The sequence below is a fragment of the Apaloderma vittatum genome, unplaced genomic scaffold (genome assembly GCF_000703405.1).
Source record: "Apaloderma vittatum isolate BGI_N311 unplaced genomic scaffold, ASM70340v1 scaffold17377, whole genome shotgun sequence".
Lineage (NCBI taxonomy): Eukaryota > Metazoa > Chordata > Aves > Trogoniformes > Trogonidae > Apaloderma > Apaloderma vittatum.
Genome location: NW_009726946.1, coordinates 43,133 through 70,123, shown reverse-complemented (window position 1 = coordinate 70,123; position 26,991 = coordinate 43,133). Strand labels below are relative to the sequence as shown.

Genomic DNA, 26,991 nt, shown 5'->3' with positions numbered 1-26,991 from the left:
ACAGAGTCTGAAACAAGCTTGGCTTTTTCATCTTTTCTTAGTCTATCCCCTCCCTGTCTGCTCCCTCTGCTCCATCAAGAATCTACATTTTAATTCAAGGAGGCCTTTAAATCTGCCAGAAAATGTCTTCACATGGAGCATCTTCTGTTTCACCTGGCATATGGCCCTAGCGCAGCCATCCCCATTCTCAATACATTTTAGGAGCATTTCTGCTTTAGAGAGTCAGCCTTGCTCAAGTTTTGAGCCCTGCTTAAGCCTCTGGTTGCAGCTGAGAAGATGGTGATTCACCGATAGAGCCTTGTCTCTCCCAGGGAAACCCACGCTTGTACCTGCCTGTCTCCAGCTCACTCTTTAAACAGAATAAAACCCTGAGACCCTGGCCACAGAACCTCAGCACAAAATGCCAATTTGCCTGGTGTCTGCCATGTCCTCCCATTCTCTTTATCTACTTGTGTGACACTTTTTTTTTTCCCCTTAACTCAGAAATGCTGCAACACCAAAGGCAGAGATGGCACCACATCAAAGAGCCTAAGTTATAAGGGAAGCGGTTTGATTTTCACTTGAGCAGAGATTTTTATTTTAAGCGAGACTTCAAAATGCCTTAAAAAAGTAACAGTGATGATAATAGCACTGATAAAAACTGATGAAAACTGATGGCATTTGAATAACATAATTCAAGCACAAGTATCAGAGGGTAAGATAACCTACACCAGAGCAGTTCCCAGGGAACAGACCGTAATGACATTCAGGTTATACATCTCATCTGGGCTGCGTTTCTGAAGGGAATGTGAATTAGCAGCCCTGTGACAATAAACAAACTTGGGATTAAGAAATGAGAGAGGAGGGGAAAGGGGCGGTCAATTCTCGCACTGCTTTGCCTTGCTCCTGAAATTTCTGTTGCCTGGAAATGGCTGATGAGAAGACAGGATTACGTAAGCACTTGTCAACTTTTCACACGTTAAGAAAACTAAAGCCTGAGTGATGGGTAGCTTAACCCATCTTCTAAGCAGTGAACTAAAACATATTTACTAAGGAGAACTTGAACAGTGAAACCCCTTTAAAAAAATCCAGGAGTGACGAGGACTTGACAATTCCCAGGATTAAAAAGCTGCATACATTACAGACAATGTAATCTCCTTATAGTAAGATGAGGAAAAGGAAAATAAAACCTTTTCAGTGTGCAAGATGGTTTTTGTTTCAAAGTATATACATCCTGTCTGATCGAAGACTTTCTTGCATTGCTGGCTCTATTTTCCTCCCTACAGACATGGCAGAGAGCTATACCAGCCCTTTCAACCTCATATTAAGCTAAATTTTCCAACAAACCTGCTGCTCCCATCAAACAGGACCCTAATAAATAATAAATAAGCACTGTGCTTTAGAAATTCCTCTTCCTCAACTTAATCAGGCTAACACTTAGGTGCTACAAGAAAGCAGGCACTAACCAAAGTGCAAAATATCTCTACCCAGTTTTGAATACAGCTTCAGTAACTGCATTGCTTCAGCAGACCAAAGCTTTCCTGAACTCTTCCTCATTGTCATTCAAGTGACATGTTACCTTCTGTAAATACTCTAATTTAATTACAGCTGAAGGCTAGTTTAAAATTGAACCTGCTAGACTTCTTTTTTCATTTTTTATCAAAAAAAACCCTGAGGATTGTGCTTATTTTTTCCTTTTTCCTTCTGTATCAGCAAAGCACTCGGGTCTCTAAAATGAGCAAAATATCCTTGCAGTCACACTTCTCCTATTTCAAAACAAACGTGCTTACAGTGGCGATAAAGCTGAATGCACTGCCAGTGCTGCTAGAAAAGGTGATATTCTCAGCAATGTTTCTGAGGCGCTAAAAAAAGCCAACAAAATCCTGCTTGAAGCTGAAGTTGTGCTGTCCACTAGAGCATCGGTAATGCAAAACTGCAGGCGGAAAACACCTAATGCGGTGACCGAAGCAGAAATCGCGTTTCCTGCTGCTCAACCATGGCTCAAGCAATGAGGTTAGGACAGCAAAATGAACCCTGCTGTTTGCTACAGGAATGCACGTGGAGTTGCATAACGTGAGTATGTGTGTCTGAAAGAGGGAATATAAAGCTTCCAGATTACCTGGAGCCCACTTATATCTTCAGGAAAAGAAAAAAAATTCCAAACAGTGGATTTTTGTACCGCTGCCCAATGACGGCAAAAGGCAAATCCTCAGCTGGTGATAATAGTTATGGTTCCACTAAAATCTGATGATGATGTTCCCCCTTCGGTCTTACTGATGCAGGAAAAAAAAAACAACAAACCATCAAACAATCCTACATGAAGAAAAGCTGCAATGAATGAGTGGAACCAAACGTGAAATTTTGCAGCCAACTATTACAGTTGTGACATGTCTTCAGAAAGTTCAACCAGGCAAAGGCTCAGGCAGCCAATTACAAAATCGACATTCCTTTAGCTTTAGAAGAGAAGAAACAACTTCTCAGAAATGCCAGAAGTGACTCAAGCATGATTTTTAAGCCGCTTCAACAGCATCCTAGTTATTTCAAGCAGCACTAAGAGTTTACCTGAGATTTCCTTCCTGTAAGTGGAACCATGAGCCAGCAAGGTGCTCAAATCAGGGGAAAAGAAATACAAAATGATTTTTGCAACTGCTGTGTTATGAATATGTTCCTTTTTCTGTCCCAAGCTGCCTGCCCTGTGAATTTTAAAATATGTAAACGCAGGATACACAGAGCAAATATCTACATAAGCAGGTCATTTTCTTAATGGCAGCACACTGCTGGTTTACTACCAACTCGTTTGCAATACAGACACATACATTTCAAAGCACATACATTCAGATCTGCAAAGGAGGTGAGCAAGTATAAGCATGGAAGCACTCGCTCCAAGATCAAGTGGAGCCTAATTCAGAAAGACAAGCAGGAAAAAAAGTCGTATTTCGCACCTTCTATGCGAGCTTTGTGGAGAGCTGTGACACTTTGGAGAAAATCCTCTTGCTGAGTGTAAGCTGGAGTTTGAATGTGCTGCATGTTGCATATTTCATCACAAAAGCAGAGCCACGTTATTTCATTAGATAAGTGATAAGTTCAATCCTTACCAAGTTTTCTTGGTTCCTGGCTGCTATTTTCTGATCATCTTCTCCCCCATTTTTCATGTATTTGACCTCTTCCACTGGTTTGATCCTATACTCATCTGAGCACCAAGAAGAAAAAAAAAAAACAAAAAAAAAAAAAGAAAAAAAATTTGAACCAGTGTAGTTCAGCAACTGGGAAAAAAAACCAAACTAAAACCAAAACATCTGACTAGAAAAGACCCTAATTAAGCAAAGCAACTAAAAATTACATGTATATAGTTTGAAAGGCTTAAATGTGACTGATACCAAGAAAGTTTTTCTTGACTGAAGCTTCAGTAAGAATTTCCAACTCTAGCTTCCAGAAATTGTTCAGTAGCTCTCTGGTCTAGTACAGCCACTGCATCACAAACGGAGGATGGCTGGTATATTCTCTCTACCAGATCCCTAGTTTCCTATATAATATGTTGAATACAAACAAGTTCCTTTCTCCTGTACCCTCCCTAGCTTTTAATTATCAGTGGGCAAATAAGCGATGTACAGTAGTTACTACAGAGAGAAGTCTGCTCATGGATGTTCCTTGTGTTGAGAAAACATCTTTTAAATACTGATGGAGGCTATTTAAAATACAAGTTAAAATCTGCGAGGGAAAAAAACAAAACCCAAGACCAAAAAACACTGCTTTTTATTTATTTTAATTTTGCTTTTCCTGTACTGTTTTAACTGAGCTAAAGCAAAAGGCACACAATGCACAGTCATATAATGATTTCTGGAGAAAAGGCCCCATGCTGACCATCTTCCTCTCCCCTCCTCCCCCACTCCACAACCATCTTCCCCACACGTGGATGTTGCCCAGATAGAAATCCTGCGTGGAAATAAATGATAAGAAAAGTAAGATTCGTGGTTTGCCCTTAATACTTATTAGGCATTTCAGCTCTTCAGATAACCAATTCCCAGCTCCTGTTGCCAGAACTGAAATACTATCTAATGCACATGCGCTATTCCATAATAAGCAGCCTCACCCAAAGCTTGAATAAAGTAATTTTTTTCTGTGGTAGGACAAGATGGGATTTTGGGAAAAGTGATTCATCTCTCAAGCCTGCAAATCCAGCCCTTGCAGCACCAACGCTGCCTTTCCTCAGCTGCTTTTTAATCTGGTTATCTCTATGGCACGTGAGTCTATCAGGAAAACAGCGAGTTTTGCACCCACACTCCTCCTGCCAGGATATATAATGCAGAAGAGAAATTTCAAGCCACAGAAGTAGAAGATGTTAATACAAAATGAAATGAGACACAGTCTGCCAGCAATAAAAGGCAAAACCTGGGCAAATTAAAAGAAGCCATACAGACTTCCTTCTTTTTCTTTGGGCTTTTAAGCAATTTTTCTCTCTTACTAAGGGAAAAACAAAACACGGATTTTGTTGGGTTACTGTATTGTTAAGAAAATAATCAAAATAATTTAGAAGGAAGCTTGTTTTCAGGAAACTGTTAATCACAGGGTATGCAAGTTAAATGAGTCTAACTTTGAAAAACAACCTCTTTTTTAAAATAAATACAAGATGGTCTTGCATTTGACCTAGTCCATATCTGTATGGTTTTTTTTTTTATTATGGAGTTTAAAGAAAGCTGCGAGTTTATCAAATAGCAGCATCTCAGATGCAGTCTCAAAACAGAGGGGAGAATTTAAGACAGTATTATTAGATCGGAAAATGTGAACAACATTTAATTCTGATTTAGTTCAGCTAGTCTGGAGGTGACAATTCATAAAACCAAAAAGGCTGAACACAATAAAGCCTAGGAGTCAGAAGTACTTGATTGACTGCAGTAGCTAATGTACATTTTTATCCCTGCTTCAGTGATCTCTGTTGTGCTTAGCAATAAAACCCACATGCAGAAAAAGTATAAAACTCCCATGGTGGCACATAGGGATTTGAATAGGAAAACAGATGAGAAAGAAAATAGCACAAAGGACATTTGCACAGCCTGCAGCTAGTCCATGTTAACTAAAAGAGAGAAGTACATTCAACCCAGTCTTGTATAAAATGAGTAAGGTATGGAAGTCTTGATGCTCAGTGGCAAAAATAACCTCTCAAACATGTCTCCTGCTTATTCCAAGAAATTAACTGTGATCAAGTGCACACTCGACCACCTCGTGCAGACTATATGTCAGGGATGCTTTCCTGTAAGACATCATCTCTTGTAGCAAGATCAGGACCAGGGCACTGATGAGTCCATGATTAATCATCGGTATAATCTGATTTATGAAAGTTTGATACTGCTCAATAGGATGGAGGCAAGACAGGAAGGAGGGGTTTTGTTGGAAACTTGATTCTGTATTTCCTCTCTAACTGATTACAAGAGAGCGGGTCCTGCCATAACATCCACTGAACCCTTCAGAACTGTGGGCTGAATCCCATCAGGCCCCATGGACTCGTGAACATCCAACATACAGCTGGTCCCTTACAACCCCAGTGTCCACAAATGGAAAGTCAATGTTCCTGCAGTCATGGTCGTCCAACTCAAGAGGACTGGGCAGCCCAAGGTCTATCAATATCATTACAGAACAACAGTGTTTAAGGTCAAGTTAGACGGGGCTTTGAGCAACCTGGTATAGTGGGAGGTATCCCTGTCCATAACAGGGTGGTTGCAACTAGAAGATCTTTAAGGTCCCTTCCAACCCAAATCATTCTAGGATTCTATGACCAAAAAAAACCACACAAAAACATTGAATGCCTCTGCTTTTTCTTCATCCCTATTAATCAGGTGACCATCTTCAACAAGTATAGGTCCAATGCTTTCTTTAGACCTTCCCTTGCTATTAACTTCAGCAGAGATCTCCCTGAATTGTGCAGGATTCATAAAGAGAATAGATGTTAGAGAACCTGTGAACAGTTAGGCCAGGTAAGGGTAACCATTACTGCATAGATGCGGGACAATTAAGCAATACTTGAGCTGCCTGAGCAGCCTGTTCCCACTCTTCGTGGTTGTGTAAATTTCTAGGCTATGCTTCCTTTCCACCTTCACCTCCATGCCAGTCTTTAGACTCAACAAAAAAGTTCCAAACCCATAATTTTAAATTCATGTTGAGCAAAAGCACAGATCCTTCAAATTCTGCATCATTTGCCTGATGCATCAAGTAGCCCTGAAATAGCTGGGAAGAACTTTGCACAGATTTCTTGTGTAATTTCCACAGATATTTACAACAGTTTACGCAAATGTGCTTCCCCCCCAAACTTTACAATCACTATTTAATTATCTGTGCAGCATAGCACAGTTGGTTTACTCTTCCCTCCATCCTACCAATTGCAGGAGAAATGCAGACACCTGGACAATTCATACCTGAGACATGCAGCAACAAGAAAGTTTCCAAAAATAAACCAGTCATTTTTCATTACATTTTTGGGCGAAGCTGAATACACCACGCCAACTAGCAAGCCTTACTTTAGAGAAATCCTCCTTCTCCTTAGGAGAATAACAATAAAAGAAATTCCAGAGGTCAACGTAGAAGACACCCGCTTGTGTAGATGTTAGTAGAATTGCTCTTTTAATAAAGTGTCTTACAAAACCAGTATTCATGTCACAGCTCTATTATGTGGCATGTGTGTGGCATGAGAGATCTCTACCTGTATCTCAAAGAAAGCAATGTGAATTTGACACAATCTAAAGCTGATGATCTGTCTTAAAGACAAGAGACTACCTCTTGGCGATGAAGCACGTTAAGGAAGAAGCAGGCTGAGCAGCCAACACTCAACTTAAATGAGTGATTAACACACAGGAGTGCCAAGCAGCTAAATTCCACCAGACTCACATGTTTTGAGCATGAGGTGCGTGTACCAGTATTAGACCAACAGGCAAACCCAGCATCAGCCTGCAGAGAGTGAGTGACCAACCTGATTTCAGTCAATGGCAGCAGAAGTGGGGAGCGAACCATGAACAACTGTTTTATCCAACGCACGCAGAGATGAAGGGCACAGATCAGCAGTGTTAAGTTCGAAGCAATGCTATTACTCATAAACTCTCCTAATTTCCTATCACAGGCAAATTATTTTCGTTAAAAGAGGGATCAGTAATATGATACAGTGGCAACATTGGCTCATATTGAGCAGTCACTTGTTGGAAGTAAGTATAATTAGACATGATTCCACTTTCAAAGGGGGAAAAACCCAGTCAAGTAATCCAACTGCCATGGAAAGAAAAAAAGACGAGTATCCAGTTGACTACAAGCCCTCAGGCTTCCCAGGTCTGACAAGGTCTACCTGGAAACACCCACTTTCTGAACCTAGCTAACACACTGAGGCAAAACCCCAGCTCTAACTAATTTCAATAGCTGTTTGAACCACCTGAATCACACCAAAAATGTTGGTATTTATATCTGTGACCTTTCCGCTACCCAAGGAGAAATACTACATTTTGCTCACAGGCCTCCCTCTACCATTTAGAGTATTTGGTGCCACAAATTTTACCCTTCACATTCGTGTTGAATTCCCATGGTTTCTTCCCTGAATCAAGCCAAGCTGTAAAACTTCATTTGTATGGGCCTATCACAAGTCTGTTCCAAGTAGAGAACATGAGAAATCCAGGACAATTCCTGAAAGCAATGGGAGCAGTCAATACTTAGCACACTCGCAGCCAAGGCTGTTGACTGCAAAGAGCAGTCAACCAAGAGGGCAATCAAAGGGTGCAAAGGAGGAGAAGATGGCAGCGAGCAGCTTAACTAGGGAGGATGCCACCAGTTGGTGCAATGAAGGAAAAACAGGACTGATGAGCACCTTGCTCTTCACTGATAAGACAACGTTCTTTATTTCAATATACCAAATATAGCAATGAAATTCAAGACAAGTCTGGCACTATGTTTCTTATGTTTGTATGACTGGGAGGACACAATTATATATATAGACTTTTTTGACTAGGCGAAGATAACATTTATCTCCTAGAGATACGATATATGTAAGATGTTCAGAAATCAGCAATTCTGAGCTGTTTATGAGATTGTTCCTGTTCCAAAGTTACTGTCAGGATGAAAGTGCTGAAAATGCATGAGAATGGATGTTTAAGCCACAGACAGACCTTGAACTATGTGCTGGGCTGTATGGTCATTAATGGTTTTAAGTGAAAATGAAAATAGGACTAAAGGCAGGTTGGAGGAATGAGCCTTTGATGCCTTCCCTAAATTTAACACCTTTAGGTATTTGCAAAAAAAATGCTAACGAGGTTTTGCTTGATAAGGTAAGCGTGCACCTGGGACAGAAGAAGTAAAGGATGCTGAATTCACCTTTTGATTTCTACTAAAGTAAATACAAATTTTTCAGGTATTTTGGTCTGAGTGATCAGAAATGATCCCAGAGAAATCCTAAATTCAAGTAGGATGTAATTCAGACAGTCAATAAGACATTTAAAATTGTAAGAAGATCAGGATAAAGGAAATTATACAAGGATTATGCATATATCCTTGCTTTATCTTGCTAAAGTGTAATACTCTTTGTTTTCCTAAATACAGCCTTACATCAAAACAAAAAAGTGAAATATCTTTATGTTTCTTTCCTGCGAAAACTAAAAGTCAGATTGTGAACAGGATAAAAATTTTTTTACACTGATTCACTGTGGTAAATCATATATAAAGAGAAATATATCTTTACGCTCCTTTCACGTGTAAAAGGAGTAATCAAATACTGTCTTGCATTGTGTGGTGTGGTATATTATATAAAAGGAAAAGGCTTCCAACAACTCAAATGGAGGAGGAATGGGTTTACAGGACTGCCACAACAAAAACCGAGTTGAGGAAAAGCAGCCCCATGGAATCAAAAGAAAAGCAACATAAATGAACAACAAATAAAAGAGAAATATTGTTGAGCATAACACCCACCACCAAATCCATCACAGGATATAAACCAGAAAGCAGTAACACCTCTAGCATGAAACTCTTCGGAAGGGCAAGGGAAGAAGAATATTTGAGTTGAATATACTGCAAAAATTCTCAGTAGGCAAATCTTATGAATGAAGATCTCCATCTGGAAACAGATAATTCTACTCAAACGTGTCACCCGGTTGCCATGGCAATGTGACAAACAGCACTCATTAATAACGATTTCAGTGATAAATGAGCATATCAACTTATAACATTGAAACAATTACTGAGGGGGAGAGAAAACTGTGGTTGTTCCTATGAGCAAAATTTCTTCAGCACTTCCAGACATCACTGGAAGTGCCATTACCAGTGCAACATCCTTAATGACTCTATTTCTGGCTCAATTTTTTTTTAAAAAAAACACTATTACAGAAAAGTATAACTCCATCAAATATGCCTGGACTAGCTGTGACTTCTGGAGAAATCTTTTGTTAACCATCAAGTCTTTAAATAAACAAACAAATAAATAAAACATGGATTTACAATGCATGCCCATTTCAGACATCTAAGGATGAACAGATTTGGCTCTGCTGTCATCAACAGTGCTGAGGGGTGAGCCTCTCTTCTCTATTTTTACTGACGCATCAGGTATCAGACAGGATGTAAGTGGTACTTCCATCACACCAAGAATAAAGGTTTTGAACACACCTTCATCTTCCTGTGCTTCATATTTTTCTTCAGTATCTCCTGTCTTTCTATCAAAGGACATGCCGAGATTTATCCTTCATCCCCAATAAAACACATCTATTCTGTAAAATATGAACTTTTTGTCTAATAAATTTCTCTGTAACATACTTATTGCTGCCAGGTGCAGAAAGTATTCCTACTGCTGAGATCACGAGGAATGCCACGGATCAAAGATTCATGTGCTCTCCTCTCTCAAAGACTTAAAAGCTAAAAGCCATATTGAGATAAAGGACTCAGTTGCTCTTTCTAAAAATATTTGTGAAAAATCATAAGAGATTTTGATGCAACTTAACTGAAACATCTAACAGCAGGTGAGCCACTTAGATGCTAAACACAAAACATGGCAAATATTATCTACAGTGCCATGGCAAAGGAGCAACGCTGAGCTCTCTGCAGCTACCCTGGTAGGACACAAGCAACAGTGGGCTTAACTCTACAAAGAGCCAGGCTAGAGATCAGGAAAAATCATTAGCTGCAAGGACACTCAAATAGTAGAATGAGATTGCTTGGGTGGTTGCAGTTTCCATCACCAGAGGTTTGAAAGATTCATCAGCCTCAAGTGCCACAGGTGAAAGTGCATCCGGTTTTAGAGCACAGGAGGGATGAGATGAGCTACTCAGATTATTCCAGCTCTGTTACTGTGCTTGGTAATCAACTGCCTGGATACCAGCAAAAGCTATGACAAAATAAAAATTATAAAAAAGTCAACAGCTAGAGAAAGAAGTTGCAAAAATCTTGTAAACTAATTTTTCTCGAACTAACTAAATACTAGGTAATGGTGGATATCTCAGTTATCTTCTCAGCTCCAGCTTCAAACACTGTAAGAAAGCAGCATCACATGGTTGTTTTTTATTCTACGTGGTTATTTCAATTCTGACTTAATTGCTGAGATTCACAGCTCTGGGGGTGGATTTCCGATCCACCTGGATGTGGGTTGAGAGTGAAATTTCATCGGAGATCAGCCCCTTGTTTTTCCTGCAGAGTTATCAACTTGCGGCCAATTCTAAATCCTAGTGATCACGTTGTCTCCACTAACATGAACTACATCGTACAAAATAGTTTAGGAAATAAGCTAACCCATTCCTCTTAAAGGACTTTCTGAAAAAGCTCACTCAGATTTCCCAAATGAAGTTACCTTGCCTTAATCCAATCTAAAATACAGCCACTGCTGGAAGCTGAGGCATCGGACACCACCAGATATTAAACAGGGAGCAGGTGCACAAATAACACACCAATTCAGCCAACAAAACACAAATCATCTGATAGAAAAGCTGTTTGAAAATCTGGATGTACTACACAGATCACAGTACATCTGGAGAGACCACCCTCAAGTACTTTGTTTTCTTCCCACGCAATGCTAACATGTGCCCGAGAAATGCTAACTACTGCTGCACAAAGCAGATGTGACTGCTAGGGTTGGGTTTTTGGAGGAAAAAAACAAAAAGAGATCAAGACATTCAGTATAACAAAAACCAGACCATATGTGGAGGACTTCTGCACTAATGGAAGGACACTAGCCCTAAGGCTAGGCAAGATAGGAGTAGCTCCTTCCTAAGCTATCAAGCAATTCCTACTACAGACTCGTGTCACATTCAGCGCTTTATGAAACATTAACACCCTCAAGGGTGATGCCTACTTGAAAAATTTTAGCAAATTCCCTTCTACTTGATCAGACTACCCCTTTCCAGGCTCAAATTATGACAGCTTTCAACAGTGTTCCCCGGAGGCTGACAGGTTTGACAGGAGCACAGCTCCATTATCTCAAATGGCCATCATCTTGATCTTTGCTGCTGTGGAAGCACAAAAACTCGTATTGCCATACTAACCCATCCTTCATTAATGCTGCCAGAATTTTCCAGTGCTGCAAACCGTCTGCAGCTCTCAGTCCTTTGGGTATATCTGTCCTCTGCCACAAAAGGTCCGGCCTGATTTCTGCCTGAGTGAGAAGGTGCCATCCTAACACCTGCAATGCTGCTGCTCATCGAGTGCCTCAGTTCACAAATCTGTTTTTCTGATTTCTTCTTCCCTTGATCTAATAAAATGGTAGATGATGAAAAACCTATCATTTAGCATTCTTGTTTCTATAGGTTTAATTTTTGAACTCGGTATATTATTTGTGTGACACTGTTGCACACGGGAGACGTGCAGCTGAACCAAGGAGGTCATTACTTTATTCCTTCCACTACTTAGTTTCTTCTCAGTCAAAAAGTTCCCAAGGGTACTCTAGGTTTGGACTGTTGCATCATCTATGTATTGTGAAAACTACAGATGTACATATAATTTTCTATCACATTATGAATAAAGGATCATGTTAACTAACCTTATACCAGGGCTGCAGGCCCACTGTAGCGTATCTGCTAGGTCTACCTTAGTGGCAGGTAGGCCAGAGGATAATTTGGCAGGGGAAAAAAAAAAAGCCACAAAACATAACAGCGTGCAGCCAAAAGACTTGGTTTGTGGGAAGTAATTTTTCCATAAGAGTTCTGCTTTAAAAGAAAACTCACCACAGTTTGCACAACTGATATACCTGCACATAGGTCATTGACCCTGGGTCTGCAGACCAAGGGGCGAGGAAAGTTCACTGCGTAGGGTACAACCTAAAGATTTGCCTGCTCAGATTCCCTTCACGCTCCTTGGGGTCTAATCCCTCCATGTGAACAGAAGTATGGGAAGATGCATGAACAGGTGGAAGACACTGACTACCCAAAACCACACAAAAAACAATTCCTGGGGCCAAATGGGCTCATGGATGTGCGTGCCCGTGGCAGGGGAAGGACAGAAAATCTTCAAACCCCCTGGACCCCATGAAGCAAGGCAATGCTCTCCTGCCGCTCTGCTCCACCAGGGCTCCCTGATGAGAAGGTCAAAGATCCTCCAGCCATCTCCACCAGTAAATCCCTCTGGCCAAGTACATGTGGCTAGTGGCTTGTTCAAGCATGGGGAAACATACCACAACCACAGAGGCCATTTCATTACCTCAGAAAAAGACTGAAAAATACAATCTCAACATCCAAAAATGCAGTTACTGCTAAACACGCCATTTCTACCTCACTTGTACCATCTTGAATGACACAACCTCCAGATCCTTTAGACACTCATTCATACATAAGATTGGAGGACACCCTGTATGTAAGATCGTACCGAAAAAACCCCACATGATCATATAATTAAAGACTTTTGTGCACTCATCTGTAATTAAGAAGTCAAAAACCAGTTCTGAGGGTGAGCACTCCTAACTATCTTTCAGCTACTCTTTTTTTTCGCTTGCTGAAACTATATAACTCATATGTATATAAAGATATATATACACACCTTTTTTTTTTTTTCATTTAATTAACACATAACTTTGAGCCAGACACGAGGTTGTTCAAAGGAAACCATTTCTCAGGTGGAGGAGATTACAACCACGGTGTTTAATACTCAGGAAATGCAATTATCCAGCCCACTAAAAAGATCAAATTGAGAAATGAAAGCAGGAGAGGAAAACAGCAGCAGAGAGATTAATTAAAGGAACAGACAGGAGGAAAACAAAAGGTCTGTACCTTGAAAATACTGCTGTCTGTATCAAAAGGTTTGGGGAGCGACACTGCACCGTCCTGTTCCAGCAACCCCACACCACAGCAGGGGAGCAGCACAGGACTCCCCATCTCTTGAAGGAGCTGGAAGCTCAGCACTGCCCATCACTCACTACGTTTAAACACCACCAACTTATTTTTTACAAATAAAATGGTGTGAACCTGCCCTCAAGAAAACACTCTGCTCCACTCAGAAAATGCAAGAGCAAAGCTTGAAGAATTGGCTAAATGGCCATACACCTTTTTGTCATGGAATGAGAGCTAAGAGAGAAGAGGAACCGCTGGGGAGCCAACCAGTGAATATAGCATAAATCTCAACACAGGAAGGACTGAAACTTCTCCTACGGTCCAAACAGGTGGCAAGAACCCAGCAAGCTTGTAGGCAGTGATGGTAAGACCTTCTTGGCTGTAGAGGAGAGGCAAGTGCCATCCTCTCGCCTCTCTACCCCGCATCCTGACAACTCTCTTGATACCAACCCCAAAGCTGTCACCTTGGTCAATCCCGGCAGTATAGCATGGCCAGGCTGGAAAGGCTACTTCAACTCCACTTTACTGCTCCATTTTTAAATTCTTCCTTAGTGAGGAAAGAAAAAACCACCAAGGACCAAATATTTAATTCTTCCCAGGTTTTTCAACATCATTACTGAAATTCTCAGTCTCTGCTGTCTCCCAGTCAGTCTATGCACTCCATTGCAAAACATTTATCATTTTAGCACAGAACTCATCAGGGACTATTCAGATTCCAGAAGAAATACCTAATTGATCATACCTGTGAGCATCCCTTGTACAGCAGTGGAGCTTCTGTTCCTTCCAGCCCCACTAACGTATTGACTGATTGCTCTAGACACCAAAAATCTCTCCTGAACTGAGCTGTCCTAAGAGTTCTCTAGAATAAAATGTCATTACCACTTCACTCTCCCAAAATGACACGTTTCCTGCTACTGCAAATACAGTTTCCTTGTCAATAAAAAAGCCGACTCCTCTTTACTTAACTAGTAATGCCGTTCTCAATCAGTCAGCTATTAAATGAGATTGTTGCTCCACAACATATGACTTGAAATGGATTTTCACATCCTTTCTGGCATAGTACCTTTTTTCTATTAGTATTAGTCTATCAAATTTTCCCTGCTCATGTACCTCAAAGAGTATTTGTAAATCAACAGCTATTTCTTTTTTATTAACTGCATTATGAAAGGGACAGAATAATTATCCAGGACTGGTAATGTACTGGAGATTCATGATGAGCACAAATGTCTCTTCATTGCTAGTATTTCTGCAGACCAAGAGAGGAGGGGGAGGGATTAATGAAAACTTGATTTATAAAACACAGTGCACATTTCCAGATGCAAAAGATATAGAAGTTAATTACATTACTTTACTTACAGGCCACCCAAAGAGCTACCAAATTAACCTATTGGAAAGCTTAATATTTCACTCTGGTTACAATACTCAATTTGTTATCTCTGAAAGATGCCTACTTCCCCCAGCAGCATTCATGTTGCACAAGCTTCATCTAAAGCCCCGAAAGCAAACACCCATCACCCACTCAGTGCTGGTGGGGGCCAACCCTGCAAGCGATTAATGGTAGTGACGGAAACACCCTAAGAAATTCCCCAAACCAGCGTGACACCAGGCAGCGAGGGACTGCCTGGCTCACTGCCCCGTCCAGTCACAAGAGATATCTCGTTTGACATCTCCATCTCACCATATACACTGCAAATTAACTCCAGCTTCTCCACAGCTTGTAGTAGGCGGTCTTCCACATCATCTCGTGCCATTAACGATCTCCTCCTCCGTCCTCTCCGGCGTCACCATGAACATAACCTATTTATGAGACTAGTGCTTGTCCCCGCTTGCTGCCTGCTGCCTTGCAACCCCATCAGAGCCACTCTGTGTAAATAGTATGTCAACACACACATTCAGGATATGCTGGAAGTGTAACGATGACCAGGCAGAAAAGAAAAAGAAATTTAAAAAAAACAAGGTTAGTGATTTTCCATGCCTTTTCCTCTTCTGTTCTGGCAACGCTTTTTAAAAGAAAGCAAAATAACAATGTGTGAGAAAAAGAAGTTTTTAGTAATAGCTAAAAAAAATAAACATCCAAATGAGAAATGCCTGCTTAGAGCACTTACATTAGACAAGCATTTTCAGTCTAAAAAGATTTCAAGATACCCCTAGTTCCAACAGGCGGAAATCCGATATATACTTGACAATAAAATACAGGGGATAAAATGTGTGCAATTTTAATAAATACAACCATTAATACAATTTAAGAGACCTCCATGAGCAAAACGATACACCTCCTTTTTTCCCTTTGAATAGATCACTCCTGAAACTATAAATCCTGAAACAAAAGTGACTTCATGCTATTTCCCAGTATCGCAGAACGTGAAGTGTTCCATGTCTCTGCCGCCTGCACAGCCCCTTGCTGCACTCTCGTTACCAGAGGAGAAAAGAAATATACAATTCAACAGCACCCTAAATCTGATCCTTTTTGTCCGAGCCCCCCCCTTACAGATATGAGGAAAAGGCACATGGCAGGGCATGATTACATCCACTTAAGTAGAAGCCAGGCTTTGTTTTTTTAAGCCCATGACACAGCAATCTTAAGATTTCCATTTTTTTCCCAATTTTTCTTGGTGTAAGCTCAAGATAGAATGCCATCAGTCTTAGGCCTCAGATGAGGACAACACACGACCGCTGGGTTATAGGATCTATTTAAAATACCCACTACATCTCAGTGTTTTGAAGAAGTATCTCACAGAAAAAAATGCCTTTTACGTTAGCCAAGAGATGTTTTGCTGTAGTCCAAACACATAGGACAACAAAGCATTTCAGCAGCTTTTTAGAAACCAAACTTTCACAGCAGCTAAGGCATCTTCGGCTGCGGATGCAAGGGTACAAAAATATTTACTGGCCATCTTATTTTTTCCTTGTATTTAAGAAGTATTTCTCATCAGCAGATATTTCTACTACAAAACTACAGCCTTGTTTTGCCAAAACGAATACGTATCCATGCAGCTTCATAAGGTGTACCTGGCAAATCGGGTAACTATCCCCCAGTGAGGATTTCCTGGTCAAATTTTCAGGGTTTTGTGTTTTTGTTTGGACTTTTGTTGTTGTGGTGGGTTTTTTTTAACGTTGTAACCCAATACTTGGAAAATGACAAAAGGAACACAGCAGTAATTGAAAGTGGCATTTTTATCCTGATTTTTCCTCATTTGCCCTTCCAGGTAGGCAATGAAGGCCAAGGATTGTGTCTTTAAAAGATGAAGTAAAAAAAAAGTTTGTCTATAGCATAAAATAAATGGATTTCCTTAAGCACCAAGGCTGCCAGAAAATACATCCTGGCTTCTTTCTAGCAAATACCAGAGATGGGTATATGCCCTATTTATAGTACACTAACGCAATTGTGAAATGCATACCCCGTGCATTTCATTCCAATTCAACTTTGACTTGACTCTTCACTGAGCTAAACAGCTTGTGGGAAGGGTCATCTCCCAAGAATAAAACTATATTAATGCTTGCCATGGACCAACAGCTTGCAGAGCCTCGGGGGTGCCCTCAGAGACCCCCACCCTCTGGTACTTCTCCTTTGTGTGCCCAGCAGACTGCGAAAGGTGAAAGTTTATGTTATACTAAGAAATGGGGGAGTTCCAACCTGCCTGTGATTCAATTCTCCCCACCAAAATGGGGATAACAACAATTTTTCCACCTTGGTTCACCTTCTCTCTTCATACTATCAATCTCCGTTAAAGATGCTGAACCTGACCACGCACATACGGCGCCAAACCCAAGAGACACCTGGTCTGGAAATGTGGCATTGCTGCCAGGTGGATAACGAAACAGTGCCTCTACTGGAGAGGGTCTGTACAAATACAGTGAATTTACAGCTAATTGGACAGCATCACAGAATTCCCTTATCTAATAGCATGACAAGAGGTGGTACATCTTGCAATGTTTTGCAAGACAATTAACTGTCAGAAGAAGACAACTGTAGAGCCTGAAGGCTATCTACTTAATTTATGGACACTTAAAGCTCTGCTTGAAGTCCAACTCTCTTGAAGGTGCCAAGCCATTTCAAATTCATTCCTGCACGAGAGAAAAATTTACAAAATTATGGTTTTGCAAAAAACAGAGCAGGAGTCACTCCCTCTTTCTTCAGTTTTCCTATTGCAAAACTATCCACAGGTATTTTCAATCATTTTGAATCTAAGTTAAATGCTTAAGTTAAATGTTTGATGTCAAATCACAAACTAAGGTCAAGCGCTGCAAAGGAGAAGGATATTTTGCATCTTCTGGCTAGACAGCAAACTAGAGTTACACTACTGGGATTATTTTTTAAGCTACGTGCATTATACCAGCTCAGTCATCTGATACAACAATCTCAAAAAGCAGCAACAAAAAGTAAGAATTTGTTTTGTTAAACTTAGTCACTTGTTCTCTGCTTACAGGTAGGAAAAGCTTCGCAACATTTATCTGGCAAAGATCTGCAATCCAGTTGGGAAAGTAATCTTATTTAGGGTCTTTCTGATTTTACTGTAAGGTAAGAGCCAAAATAATAGGAGAGAGAATTCCAAATATGCACCATATTTCTTTATTGTTCATTTTTCGCTTCCTGCCAGGAGAAGTCATGACTAAGGACGGAAAGGCTTTATCAGGCAAATCAGCCACCCGGTTGATAAAAAATGCAGTCCCTCCCCCAGGCAGGACTGCAGCATGGCTGAGGGTGTGCAATGCAAAACCCCACCCTGCCAAGGACTGGGAAAGCTCCTCCAGCGCTTAAGGACAAAACCAAACAAATAAACAAACAGCTTCCGCAGCTGTAAGGTCAACGGTGTGAAAGAGGTGGCAACTACTGTGTGAGATCCAAAGACAGCAGCAGGGAAATAAGACATATCTTTATCCACATTCTGACAGACAGTTGCTAGCTCAGCCATGCCCAGTCCTGACAGAATCTAGAGAGCTACCAAAACAGAATTTATTCATCTTAATGCATACAGCACTGCAGAGTGGGGACAAGCTCTTTCCTTCGCCCTAAGTGGGAACCCCACTGCTATCCCTAGTGATGGGTTGCACAGGGATTACCACACCTGAGTGAGAAATGTCTTCAATCACTGTTGCTCTACCACCCTGAAACAATTTACAACGAGGCAATTTTCCAGCACTCTGGTATTTACAGAGCTACTCTACCATTACTTCTGAAGTCATTTTCTTCACTGTTTGATCAGTGAAACTAGATGCTGAAAATCAATCTTGCTAACAGTCGCAAGGTCTCTTCTTGAAGTCTACAGGAATCTTTCCATTGACTTGGCTCTCATCCCTAAGGACCACCAGACTAGCATTTCTTCACTTGCAAGTTGGAAACAAAAGGGGAAGGAGTAGGATAAGGTAGAGATAGTTCAATCACAGTCATTACATAAAGCTCACATTAATGTATACATGATGTCTGGGCCCTGAGGCTGTGACCAGACTCACAAAACCCCCACTTGCACTTTCTGCTCACAGATCCAGGAGCTCTGGGCCTTCAGTCCCTGCCAGAGATATATTCTTCATATATCTCCCTATATATTTACTTGTTGGAGCAGGAGGAGGAACTCGTTTGCTATTACTCTCTGAGTAGTAGCTTCTTCCTTACACTTCTTTTCCAGAAGAGCTCAAAAGATGAGACACTTTTATCCAGAAAAGGTGAAAATAGAGAGATTTAACTCCTGTGGAAAGCACTTTTTCTACACACACTAATCAAGAACACATGACTAGACACATGAGGGTGGGGTTTTGTTTTGATTTTCTTTTCTAAATCTCTTTGCTTCCTTATGGGAACAAAATAGTAAATTATTGACTTGCCATGGGTGTTCTCAGAGTTACACATATACATCATAAACCTAGATAACAACTGAAATTTTATTACATTTCCCACAGGAACATGACACCAAAGTGGTTTTTGGTTCTGTTCTCTCTCATTTCCTGAAACGTGTCTATGACTGATCCCTATTTACTTAGATAAGAAGCAGGCCATTACCAAAATGGGTCGGAACCAAGTGAATAAAACCAAAGACATTGTTAAACTAAAAAAAAAAAGTATCATTTCGACTGAATAAGAACGTGAGGAAAAACAGAGTCCAGTATAACTCCGTTAGATGCTGATTCACTCCAGTCCTAACCTGCAATGCACTCATCTGCTTTTCTCAAGCTCTCAGGCACTGAAGCAAGGTCTACTTTGTAGCATGAGCTGCTGAATGGTGAGCAGGGCAAAAGCTACTCCCTCAGGAGCTCAGCTGGAATTTGAATTTTAGCAATGAAAGTCTCCTGTGAAACTCACTGTTACATCTAAAGTTTTGCACCCCCAAGACCCGCTTTTCAGAGTCCCCATGTGCCATTCACTTCCACGGAGCTCGGACCAAGCACCGCTTGGAGTGAGTGCCAGAGACATTTGTGTTTAAAAATGGCTTTTGTAAAGGTTATTATCTCAACATATCCAGTATGGTGTTAGGACACTACATGGTGCTGGTTCTCTTATGCATACTCACTACTGTCCCTAAAACGAGTAAGGTCTGACATTGCAGAAGCATGTCAGGACAGCCGAAGGAGTTGGAGCAATTAACATTTGAGTGCTAATCAGCTGACCAACTGAGTCAATAAAACAAATGCTGGCAGGCACAGTGAGCCTGTGTGAAGCCCAGTGCAGTGAGCCCTTCTGATCACAGCAGGCATTCAGGCCAACATGACAGAAATTTCATTCTTTAAGCTACCTCTTTCCAGATAGCCTGAGTTCAGTGAGGATGGCCACAGTGAAAGATAGTGTGGCCAGAAGTATAAAGCTGAGAATGAAAAATTCTGAATTTTTTTTCATTCAGAAAGGGAGAGGTAACAGGATGATGTTGCTCACTGAAAACACTTCTAATATATTTTTCTCACTTCAAATTTTATCTAAAAATGCCCCAACTTCAGATCTTCTAATGCCCAGGAGATGACCTACAGCATTTTGTGCACAGAAGCAAGGCAGTTTTAGGAAGCTGATCTCATAGTAATTAAGGACATCTGAACAATCTTACAGGCTCAGATATTTTAAAGGGTCCTGAGCAACAACCTGAGCCTGAAGTTTTGAATAATAGGATACTTCTAGGTCTGTCAATCAATGAAAGGGCCTTCAAAACAAAACAATCTCTACAAAGGTTTGGGCACAGTATTTTTGGAGAAGATGACGCACATTTAGGAAAGGTAACTCACAGTCCCAGATTCTCTCTACAAAGGTTTGGTCACAATATTTTTGGAGAAGATGAGGGATATTTAGGGAAGGTAAATCGTAGTTCCAGATTCCCCTTGCTATTATCTTCCTCTATACAGTGGGCATGGTTTTAAATTTTCAATTATTTTACCATCTTTTGGCCCTTAATTCAAATGCTTTGCTTTCTTGGGCAGTGGACTGAGATACCCACATGGAGAAGAAACAGCAGACGTGAGGAAGGGAATACTTGACTGTCACAAGGCAGGGTCTCGCAGAAGTGGGAGAAACCCATAAAACACACAAAAAAAGAAAGAAAACACTAACACAAGAAAACTCTTGATAGTTCGGGTTTTAAACTGTCATATTGGTGAACAAGAAGCCTCCTTCCAGTTCTGTTACAGGCACTACAGAGCAGCAGACTTGTTTCGAGTGGCTGAGGGGAACCCTTCGATTTGCTGAGAGAAGGGAGTCACTCTCTCTGAGATCAGCTTTTGAACTATGGTATCTTCAAAATGTTCAGGAAGAAACATCAACACAGGTGAAAAAAACCCAACAAGTGAGGAAGAGCAGAGCAGAGATAAGGGCATGCACGTCTGCAAGTGATCTGACATCAGGTGCCTCACGCGTCTTCTCCATGCCCAAAACAAGGGTGTAATACCGAAGCTGTGAAGACGCTTCACAAGCCGTATCGTGGCACCACGAGCATTGATCAGTTGTTCGATCTTTTTGATCTCATTACAACACCTCAATGCTAAAGATTTTATTTTCTTGTACTCTCCCAGCTGTCTTGAGATAAATTGGTTTATAAACTATTGTGCTTTGCATCCAGCTTTATTTAGTCTGGTTTAGCAATTGGAGCTGCTGTTAATAACAGAAATCTTATCTGGCAATTGTAACATGGATTTCCCCAGTTTGCCAGAAGATTCTTACCTGCCATGTTTACTCTCGCTCTCGCAAAGCTCCCAGGAGCTTCATATAAACATCTGGATTAGTGTCTCAGATTAATAAACAGATTCTAAAATAGTTTTTTTTCCACAAGAAATCACATATCCAATTATTTTTCTACATAACAAATTACGTCAATAACCTCGTCCCCAAATGAACATGATTTTTTAAAAAGACACAAATAAAATTAGTCTACAAGAGATGTTACACTATCAAAACATATGCTGAAATCAACAACAGTCAAGGCTCTATCATGGTATTTTGTTCTTCACTGGTATTTACATTATTATACTCTTATGTATTGCCCTGGAAATCAGCTTTGAAGTGGAATGAAGAATAAATGAAGATTTATTATTACTATCCTTATTAGAGGGATTTTAAAGTCATTAGAGACCAACAAGACATAATAATCATATTATATTCAATCTTCTCTAGAACATCTCCTTTGATAGGCCTGCTAACTCAATTATTTAAATATATATTACAGCAAAATGCAGCTTGCCTTCTACAGTTTGGGATAACATGAAAATTTTTATGTTTTGTTTTCAGTTAACCAGAATTCATTCCTACAAAATTTATGAGTTTCATGGTGAGTTTCTCAGCTTTAAACACTAGAGTTCCAAATTCACAGTGAACATCCGATTCAATGTGTCTGCTCAGTTGAAAAAACAGGTTAAAAGCTGGGGAGGAACTAAGGCACTGGAGTACAACCTTAAACTATAGCAACTTTTAAAAATAACAAAAAAAAAATCCTCAAAGAAGTGATGAACTCTCAAAATAGTCAATAGGCTTGGCTTCAACCAGCCCCAACAAGGAAAGAAGGAAAAAGCTTATAGAAGCTCTGAGTTAAAAGAGAACCATAACCGCCCCACTCCGAGCAGTACAGAAAATACCTTCTGGGTTCACAGTCACATCTATAGCCAAGCAAAATGTACGGGCTAGAAAAAAAATAAATCTAAACATTGTATACCTGGAAATCACCTCCTTTTACGCTAACGAAGGACGGAAAAACCCCAAGGCAAACACGATAACGCCTGACGAAAGCTTTGGAAATGGTGCGTGGCCTTCTGGACTGGTCACCTTCTGAGGTGGCAAAACAAGCGTAAGGCTTATGCGGCGCACGCTGAGTGACAACAGGGAGGCAGAGGGCAAAGCTGCGGCAGTTGTGTCAGTGCTCGCAATTCCGGCAGGGCTGCTTTGCCTGCTTCTCCCCCGAAAGGGAAGGGAAGAAAAGAGCTGAAGAACTAGAAGTGTGCTCATAGCAAGGGAAATAAAAGTTTGCAACGCAGTAACAATGATGTTCCGGCAGCTTTTGCAATGTGAACAGGAATTATCTGAGGCACAGGAGAGTAAAGAGCTGTACAGGAATTACTTAGGTCCTTTCAATCCTTCCTTTACTCATGAAGCCTGTACCATGAGCCTACCCCAAATGAGAAGCTTGGAGACACCACCATTTACACTGTTCTGAGACAACATCAATGTCTTCTTCAGTTCAGACAACTCAGATGTTTCCCTGCCTCCACTACATGTACAGCAGACCTCTTCAATAGCTAGAGTCCATGTTTAACAACCACACAGGACTTCTGCCACCAGACACTCTCATAATAGTTACAGTTCTTTTACATCACTTACAAGAGTGAACCTTACAACCTCAGGCCCTTCTTCCTTGCCTTCTGAAACTTCCACCGTTATTCAACTTGACAACAGAGATGGTGTAGCCACAGGGTCTCTATCACCATAGGCTAGCAATGGCAGTTCTTCTTGCTCAGTACAATGGTATCCATGACCCAACTAGTTCGTTCCTCAGCAGCTCCAATTTGTTACCTGTGGAATTGCCGTTACAGCAGTGAAGCAAAGTGGGAAAGCTCAGGAGCACCAAAGACAAGAGTCCACAGAAGAAAATCACAGGAACAACTGCCTTGTTGCCAATGCACTTCTTTGTGGGAAAAGAGTGGGAAAGCAAAGGCTGTTCAGCTACGTGTTTAATGCTTTACAACCACGTGCTACAAAAATCCCTAAGTGGCAAAAAAAACCCCAGCAGCCTAAGGCAAAGGTAAGAGCAAAACTAGCTACAACTAGATTTCCATACCTCTCCTCACTCAAAATGATCCACTTAAAGCAAAAGCAAGCTGAAAAGCATGATCCTTACTACTGACTCTTTCTGCAAGTTGTCTGGCGATGATGTTCAAGGAAGAACAAAGGGCATCATTTTCACCTCAGGTGTTAGGAAAAGAGTGGGGGGCAATATACTGCAAGCCACGTTTTCCAGATCACACCCGCTGCCCAGAGAAGGCAGCACCAGCACTGAGGTATTTCCCTTTAATTCTGTCATTGCTGTTCCAAGTCCTTCAGGATTCCCTCCACCTTGTGTAACATCCAAGACAGCCTGGGCTACTACAAAGCTCATACCTGCTATTTCTGCACAGGCACTTTACGTTAGATTAGTCCCCAGATGAGAACACCGCAAGTGCTCATCATCTGTGAACTTATATGCATACTAATATTCTCAGGATGTTATTGACACCATTGCTACATCAGCCACCTTCCCATTCCACTTGTCATCCCTGTTTCTTCTACTTTGCTGCCTCCTTCCCCCGAAATACTTCTCTTACAGACTGTTGCCAATTCCCTTTCCGCTACCTTCTTGCTCCTCATGAACCACCTGATTTCCCTGCCACTCACCTTCGTCCTGCTCTGCCTAGTCATTCTGGAGTTAATTTTCAATGGCTAGAGGCTGCAGAGACACCCTGCTCTTGGCCACTGGCTGGATGAGGCACTGCTGTCCCTTCCCAGAAACAAGGAAGGAAACAATCAGCAGTTCTTGGCACCTGGATCTGGATAGGGAAACGCACAATGGAAGTGCTTCCAACGACGCTGTGGATTCTCCTGTATCTCTGGAACCTACTTCGCTAAGATTTGTCATCCTGGCTGAGATCATCTGTTCCAGCCTAGCACGACTATGCTATCAGGAAGCTGATGACGACAGCCCTCCGATATGGCACTGATTTCCTGCTGGATGACTTAAGGAATAACTCTGCAGAATGTGCTACGAGGAATTAATTTGGGACTAACAACATGAAAGTTTAGTAGAAAACGAAGCAGGCAGAATACTCTGAGTTTTCAGATCTAACTCATAACAAACAACGCAATGCCACTATTACTGCCAATGTGGAAGGAGGAGGAGCAGGAATAGCATTCATCTCCTGTGAGAGAGCTCTAGGCATCTGGCAAGTCCAGAAGATTGTTAAGGACAATAAATATGATGTTAAGGTGTCACCTTCTTGCCTCTCTTTTTTTTATATTGAAAAAATGGTGTTCAGGAACTATGCAAGGCATTGTACATGTGAAAGCACACTTTTTCCTGCTTCTGGGCACTTAAACGTCCTGTTGATAGTTTAAAATTCTGAAGAGGAGAGCAGTAAAGTCACTCATGTTCCAATTCACCTTTCTTTTATGCCCAATTCCTGATCCAGAGGCCACCCCTCAGCAGCAAGGGAAAAACACGGTTTTTGCACTCATTCTGGCTACAGTAAATTGTAAATAGTAAATTGTTTAAGTCACAGACTCCAGCTCTATGCTAAAAAAGATCAGTCACTGAAGTGGATCTTCGGCCATGACAAACTGCGTATCTAAACTATGTGCCAGAAAATGGTTAAGAGCAGGTAGTATCCTTGCCACTGATATGATTCTATAAAATAGGGAATGATTATCAGCTCGCAAGTGGATGCCAGAACAGCTAAGTGATACCCTGACACCAGTCCAGCTCTGTAAAGCAGGAGCCCTCTAAAATCCCTTAGGTCTTCTTGATCCCCTGCCTCCAGAAGTTACTTTAGGTTTCTTGTCATTAAAATTATGATTTTTGACCTGCAGTGGGAACTTAAACAAACAAACAAACAAACAAAAACCAAGGCAAAGATGTTGCCAAAAATCACCCCCTCGCTAAATAGCAGCTAAAATATAAACAAAAATTCCTCTCGGAAACTAATAGAGCTTTTTGTTAGTGACAGCACTTAAAACCTATTTAAATAAAAGCAACACACTGAACTCATAATTCCAAAACCAGCATTGCTTGGCTTCACAAAGGAGCACACACGGGAAAACAAGCCATCATTGAGGTTTGCTGAACTGCTTTCTCTTCAGATTACGCCTCTCACTTTGGGATTCACTGCTGGGAGCAAGTTAGCCTCCAGAAAGCTTGAAAGAGTGAAATATCATTGCTTTTGAAATTAACAGGAGACCTCTTTTGCTGCTAGATGCGTCACTCCCTACTACACAAACAACTGCTAAAAAAACCACCAGAGAAGTTTGGCATTCTCAGTAGCAATGCACCTATTTTAAGAATAACAGTACCAAGTTAGCTTATTCACAGCTGACTTTGAGATAGGTATCTGGGCAGATCTAGAAATATGGAAGACTGTTCAGAAATTAGATGATTCCTAACCTTTTAAAAACTGAATTATGACATCAATCACTACCTAAAAAACACTTAATGTACACTAACAGCATCTGGGGGGTGGGGCAGTCGTGAACCTGACTATGCATCTTATCTCATATCGCTTTACCTCTCCTGATGGAGAGGTAAATATCTGTGACAAGACCTGGATCACAGATCAGTCTTCCCACATAGTGAAACAGATGTTTTCATCCCACGTTCAGAGCTTCCCAGCACCGCTGAATCCCTCACAGAAGGCTATTTCTAGTTTTGCTGTACCTTCAAACCCTGTTTGCTACAGGATTTCAGAACTAATGTTTTATTGCTTTACAGGACAACAGTATTGAGGAATTATTTTTCTTACTGAATAGGGTTTTATTTTAGGAAATGAGTCAACTGTTTTGGTACCTAATGACAAATATATGACAGAAACAGATATGCAAATATGAGGGGGCTGTGCAACTTGCTGTCTTTGAACTCCAGGATGTGCAGAGCTAAAGACAGCACAGTACTGTACATCACTTAGAATGTCAATTTTCCACTAAGGATTTCACCCCGACCTCTGTTTCAGCTGTCATGCTACTGTCCCTGAGGGGGGCCAACTGCACTGTCACCATAATTTATTTTAACATGCATTTTCCTTTGTATTTTGTGAAAGGTTATGGCTCCCACGTACACCTTCCAGAACATGTTCGTGATGTTGGAGAAGGACGAAATACCACACGACTTACCACCAAACACATCTCCGTTCTGGTAGTTTTTCCCCTTCTGAGTTTCCTCTTCGTTTTGAACAGTAGAAACATGCTTGGCAGAGGCACAGCCCATAGCTTCATTCAGACAGCTCCAGCTGGATCAAACCACAAATCATGTCTAGAGACGCACGCTCATTGTTTTAAAAATAATCCACCTTCCTACGGGGTTCTCAAGTCACTTTTACCTAAAAGACAGCAAAAGAGAGAAATATCTGATACAGGCAGAGTATGATACGACATAGGTAGGCCACTATATAGGTAGATCAATCCTGCTTTAGGACAGGAGCGCAGGAACTGAACTCCAAAGTCTCTTCCAAATCTACTCTTTAATCCGTGGCTTGAAGAAGGCAACATGTTCACAGATGTTTCCCACCCACCCAGCCATTCTCACAGAATGTGGGAATGTTTTTTTCTGGTTTT

The 26,991-nt window shown here is 41.0% G+C and overlaps 1 protein-coding gene across 1 annotated transcript in view; it reads right to left on the bottom strand.

Annotated features, from left to right (window-relative positions):
* LOC104276993 (chromosome unknown open reading frame, human C1orf21) overlaps nucleotides 1-26,644 on the bottom strand; it is a 68,490-nt gene extending 41,846 nt beyond the window's left edge. The window contains exons 1-2 of the mRNA XM_009873492.1: nucleotides 26,551-26,644; nucleotides 3,075-3,169 (exon numbers count right to left, since the gene is read on the bottom strand). Of these exons, the coding sequence (XP_009871794.1) occupies nucleotides 3,075-3,169; nucleotides 26,551-26,644 (189 nt within the window). The remainder of the gene's footprint in view (nucleotides 1-3,074; nucleotides 3,170-26,550) is intronic.
* Between the last annotated feature and the right edge of the window lie 347 nt (nucleotides 26,645-26,991).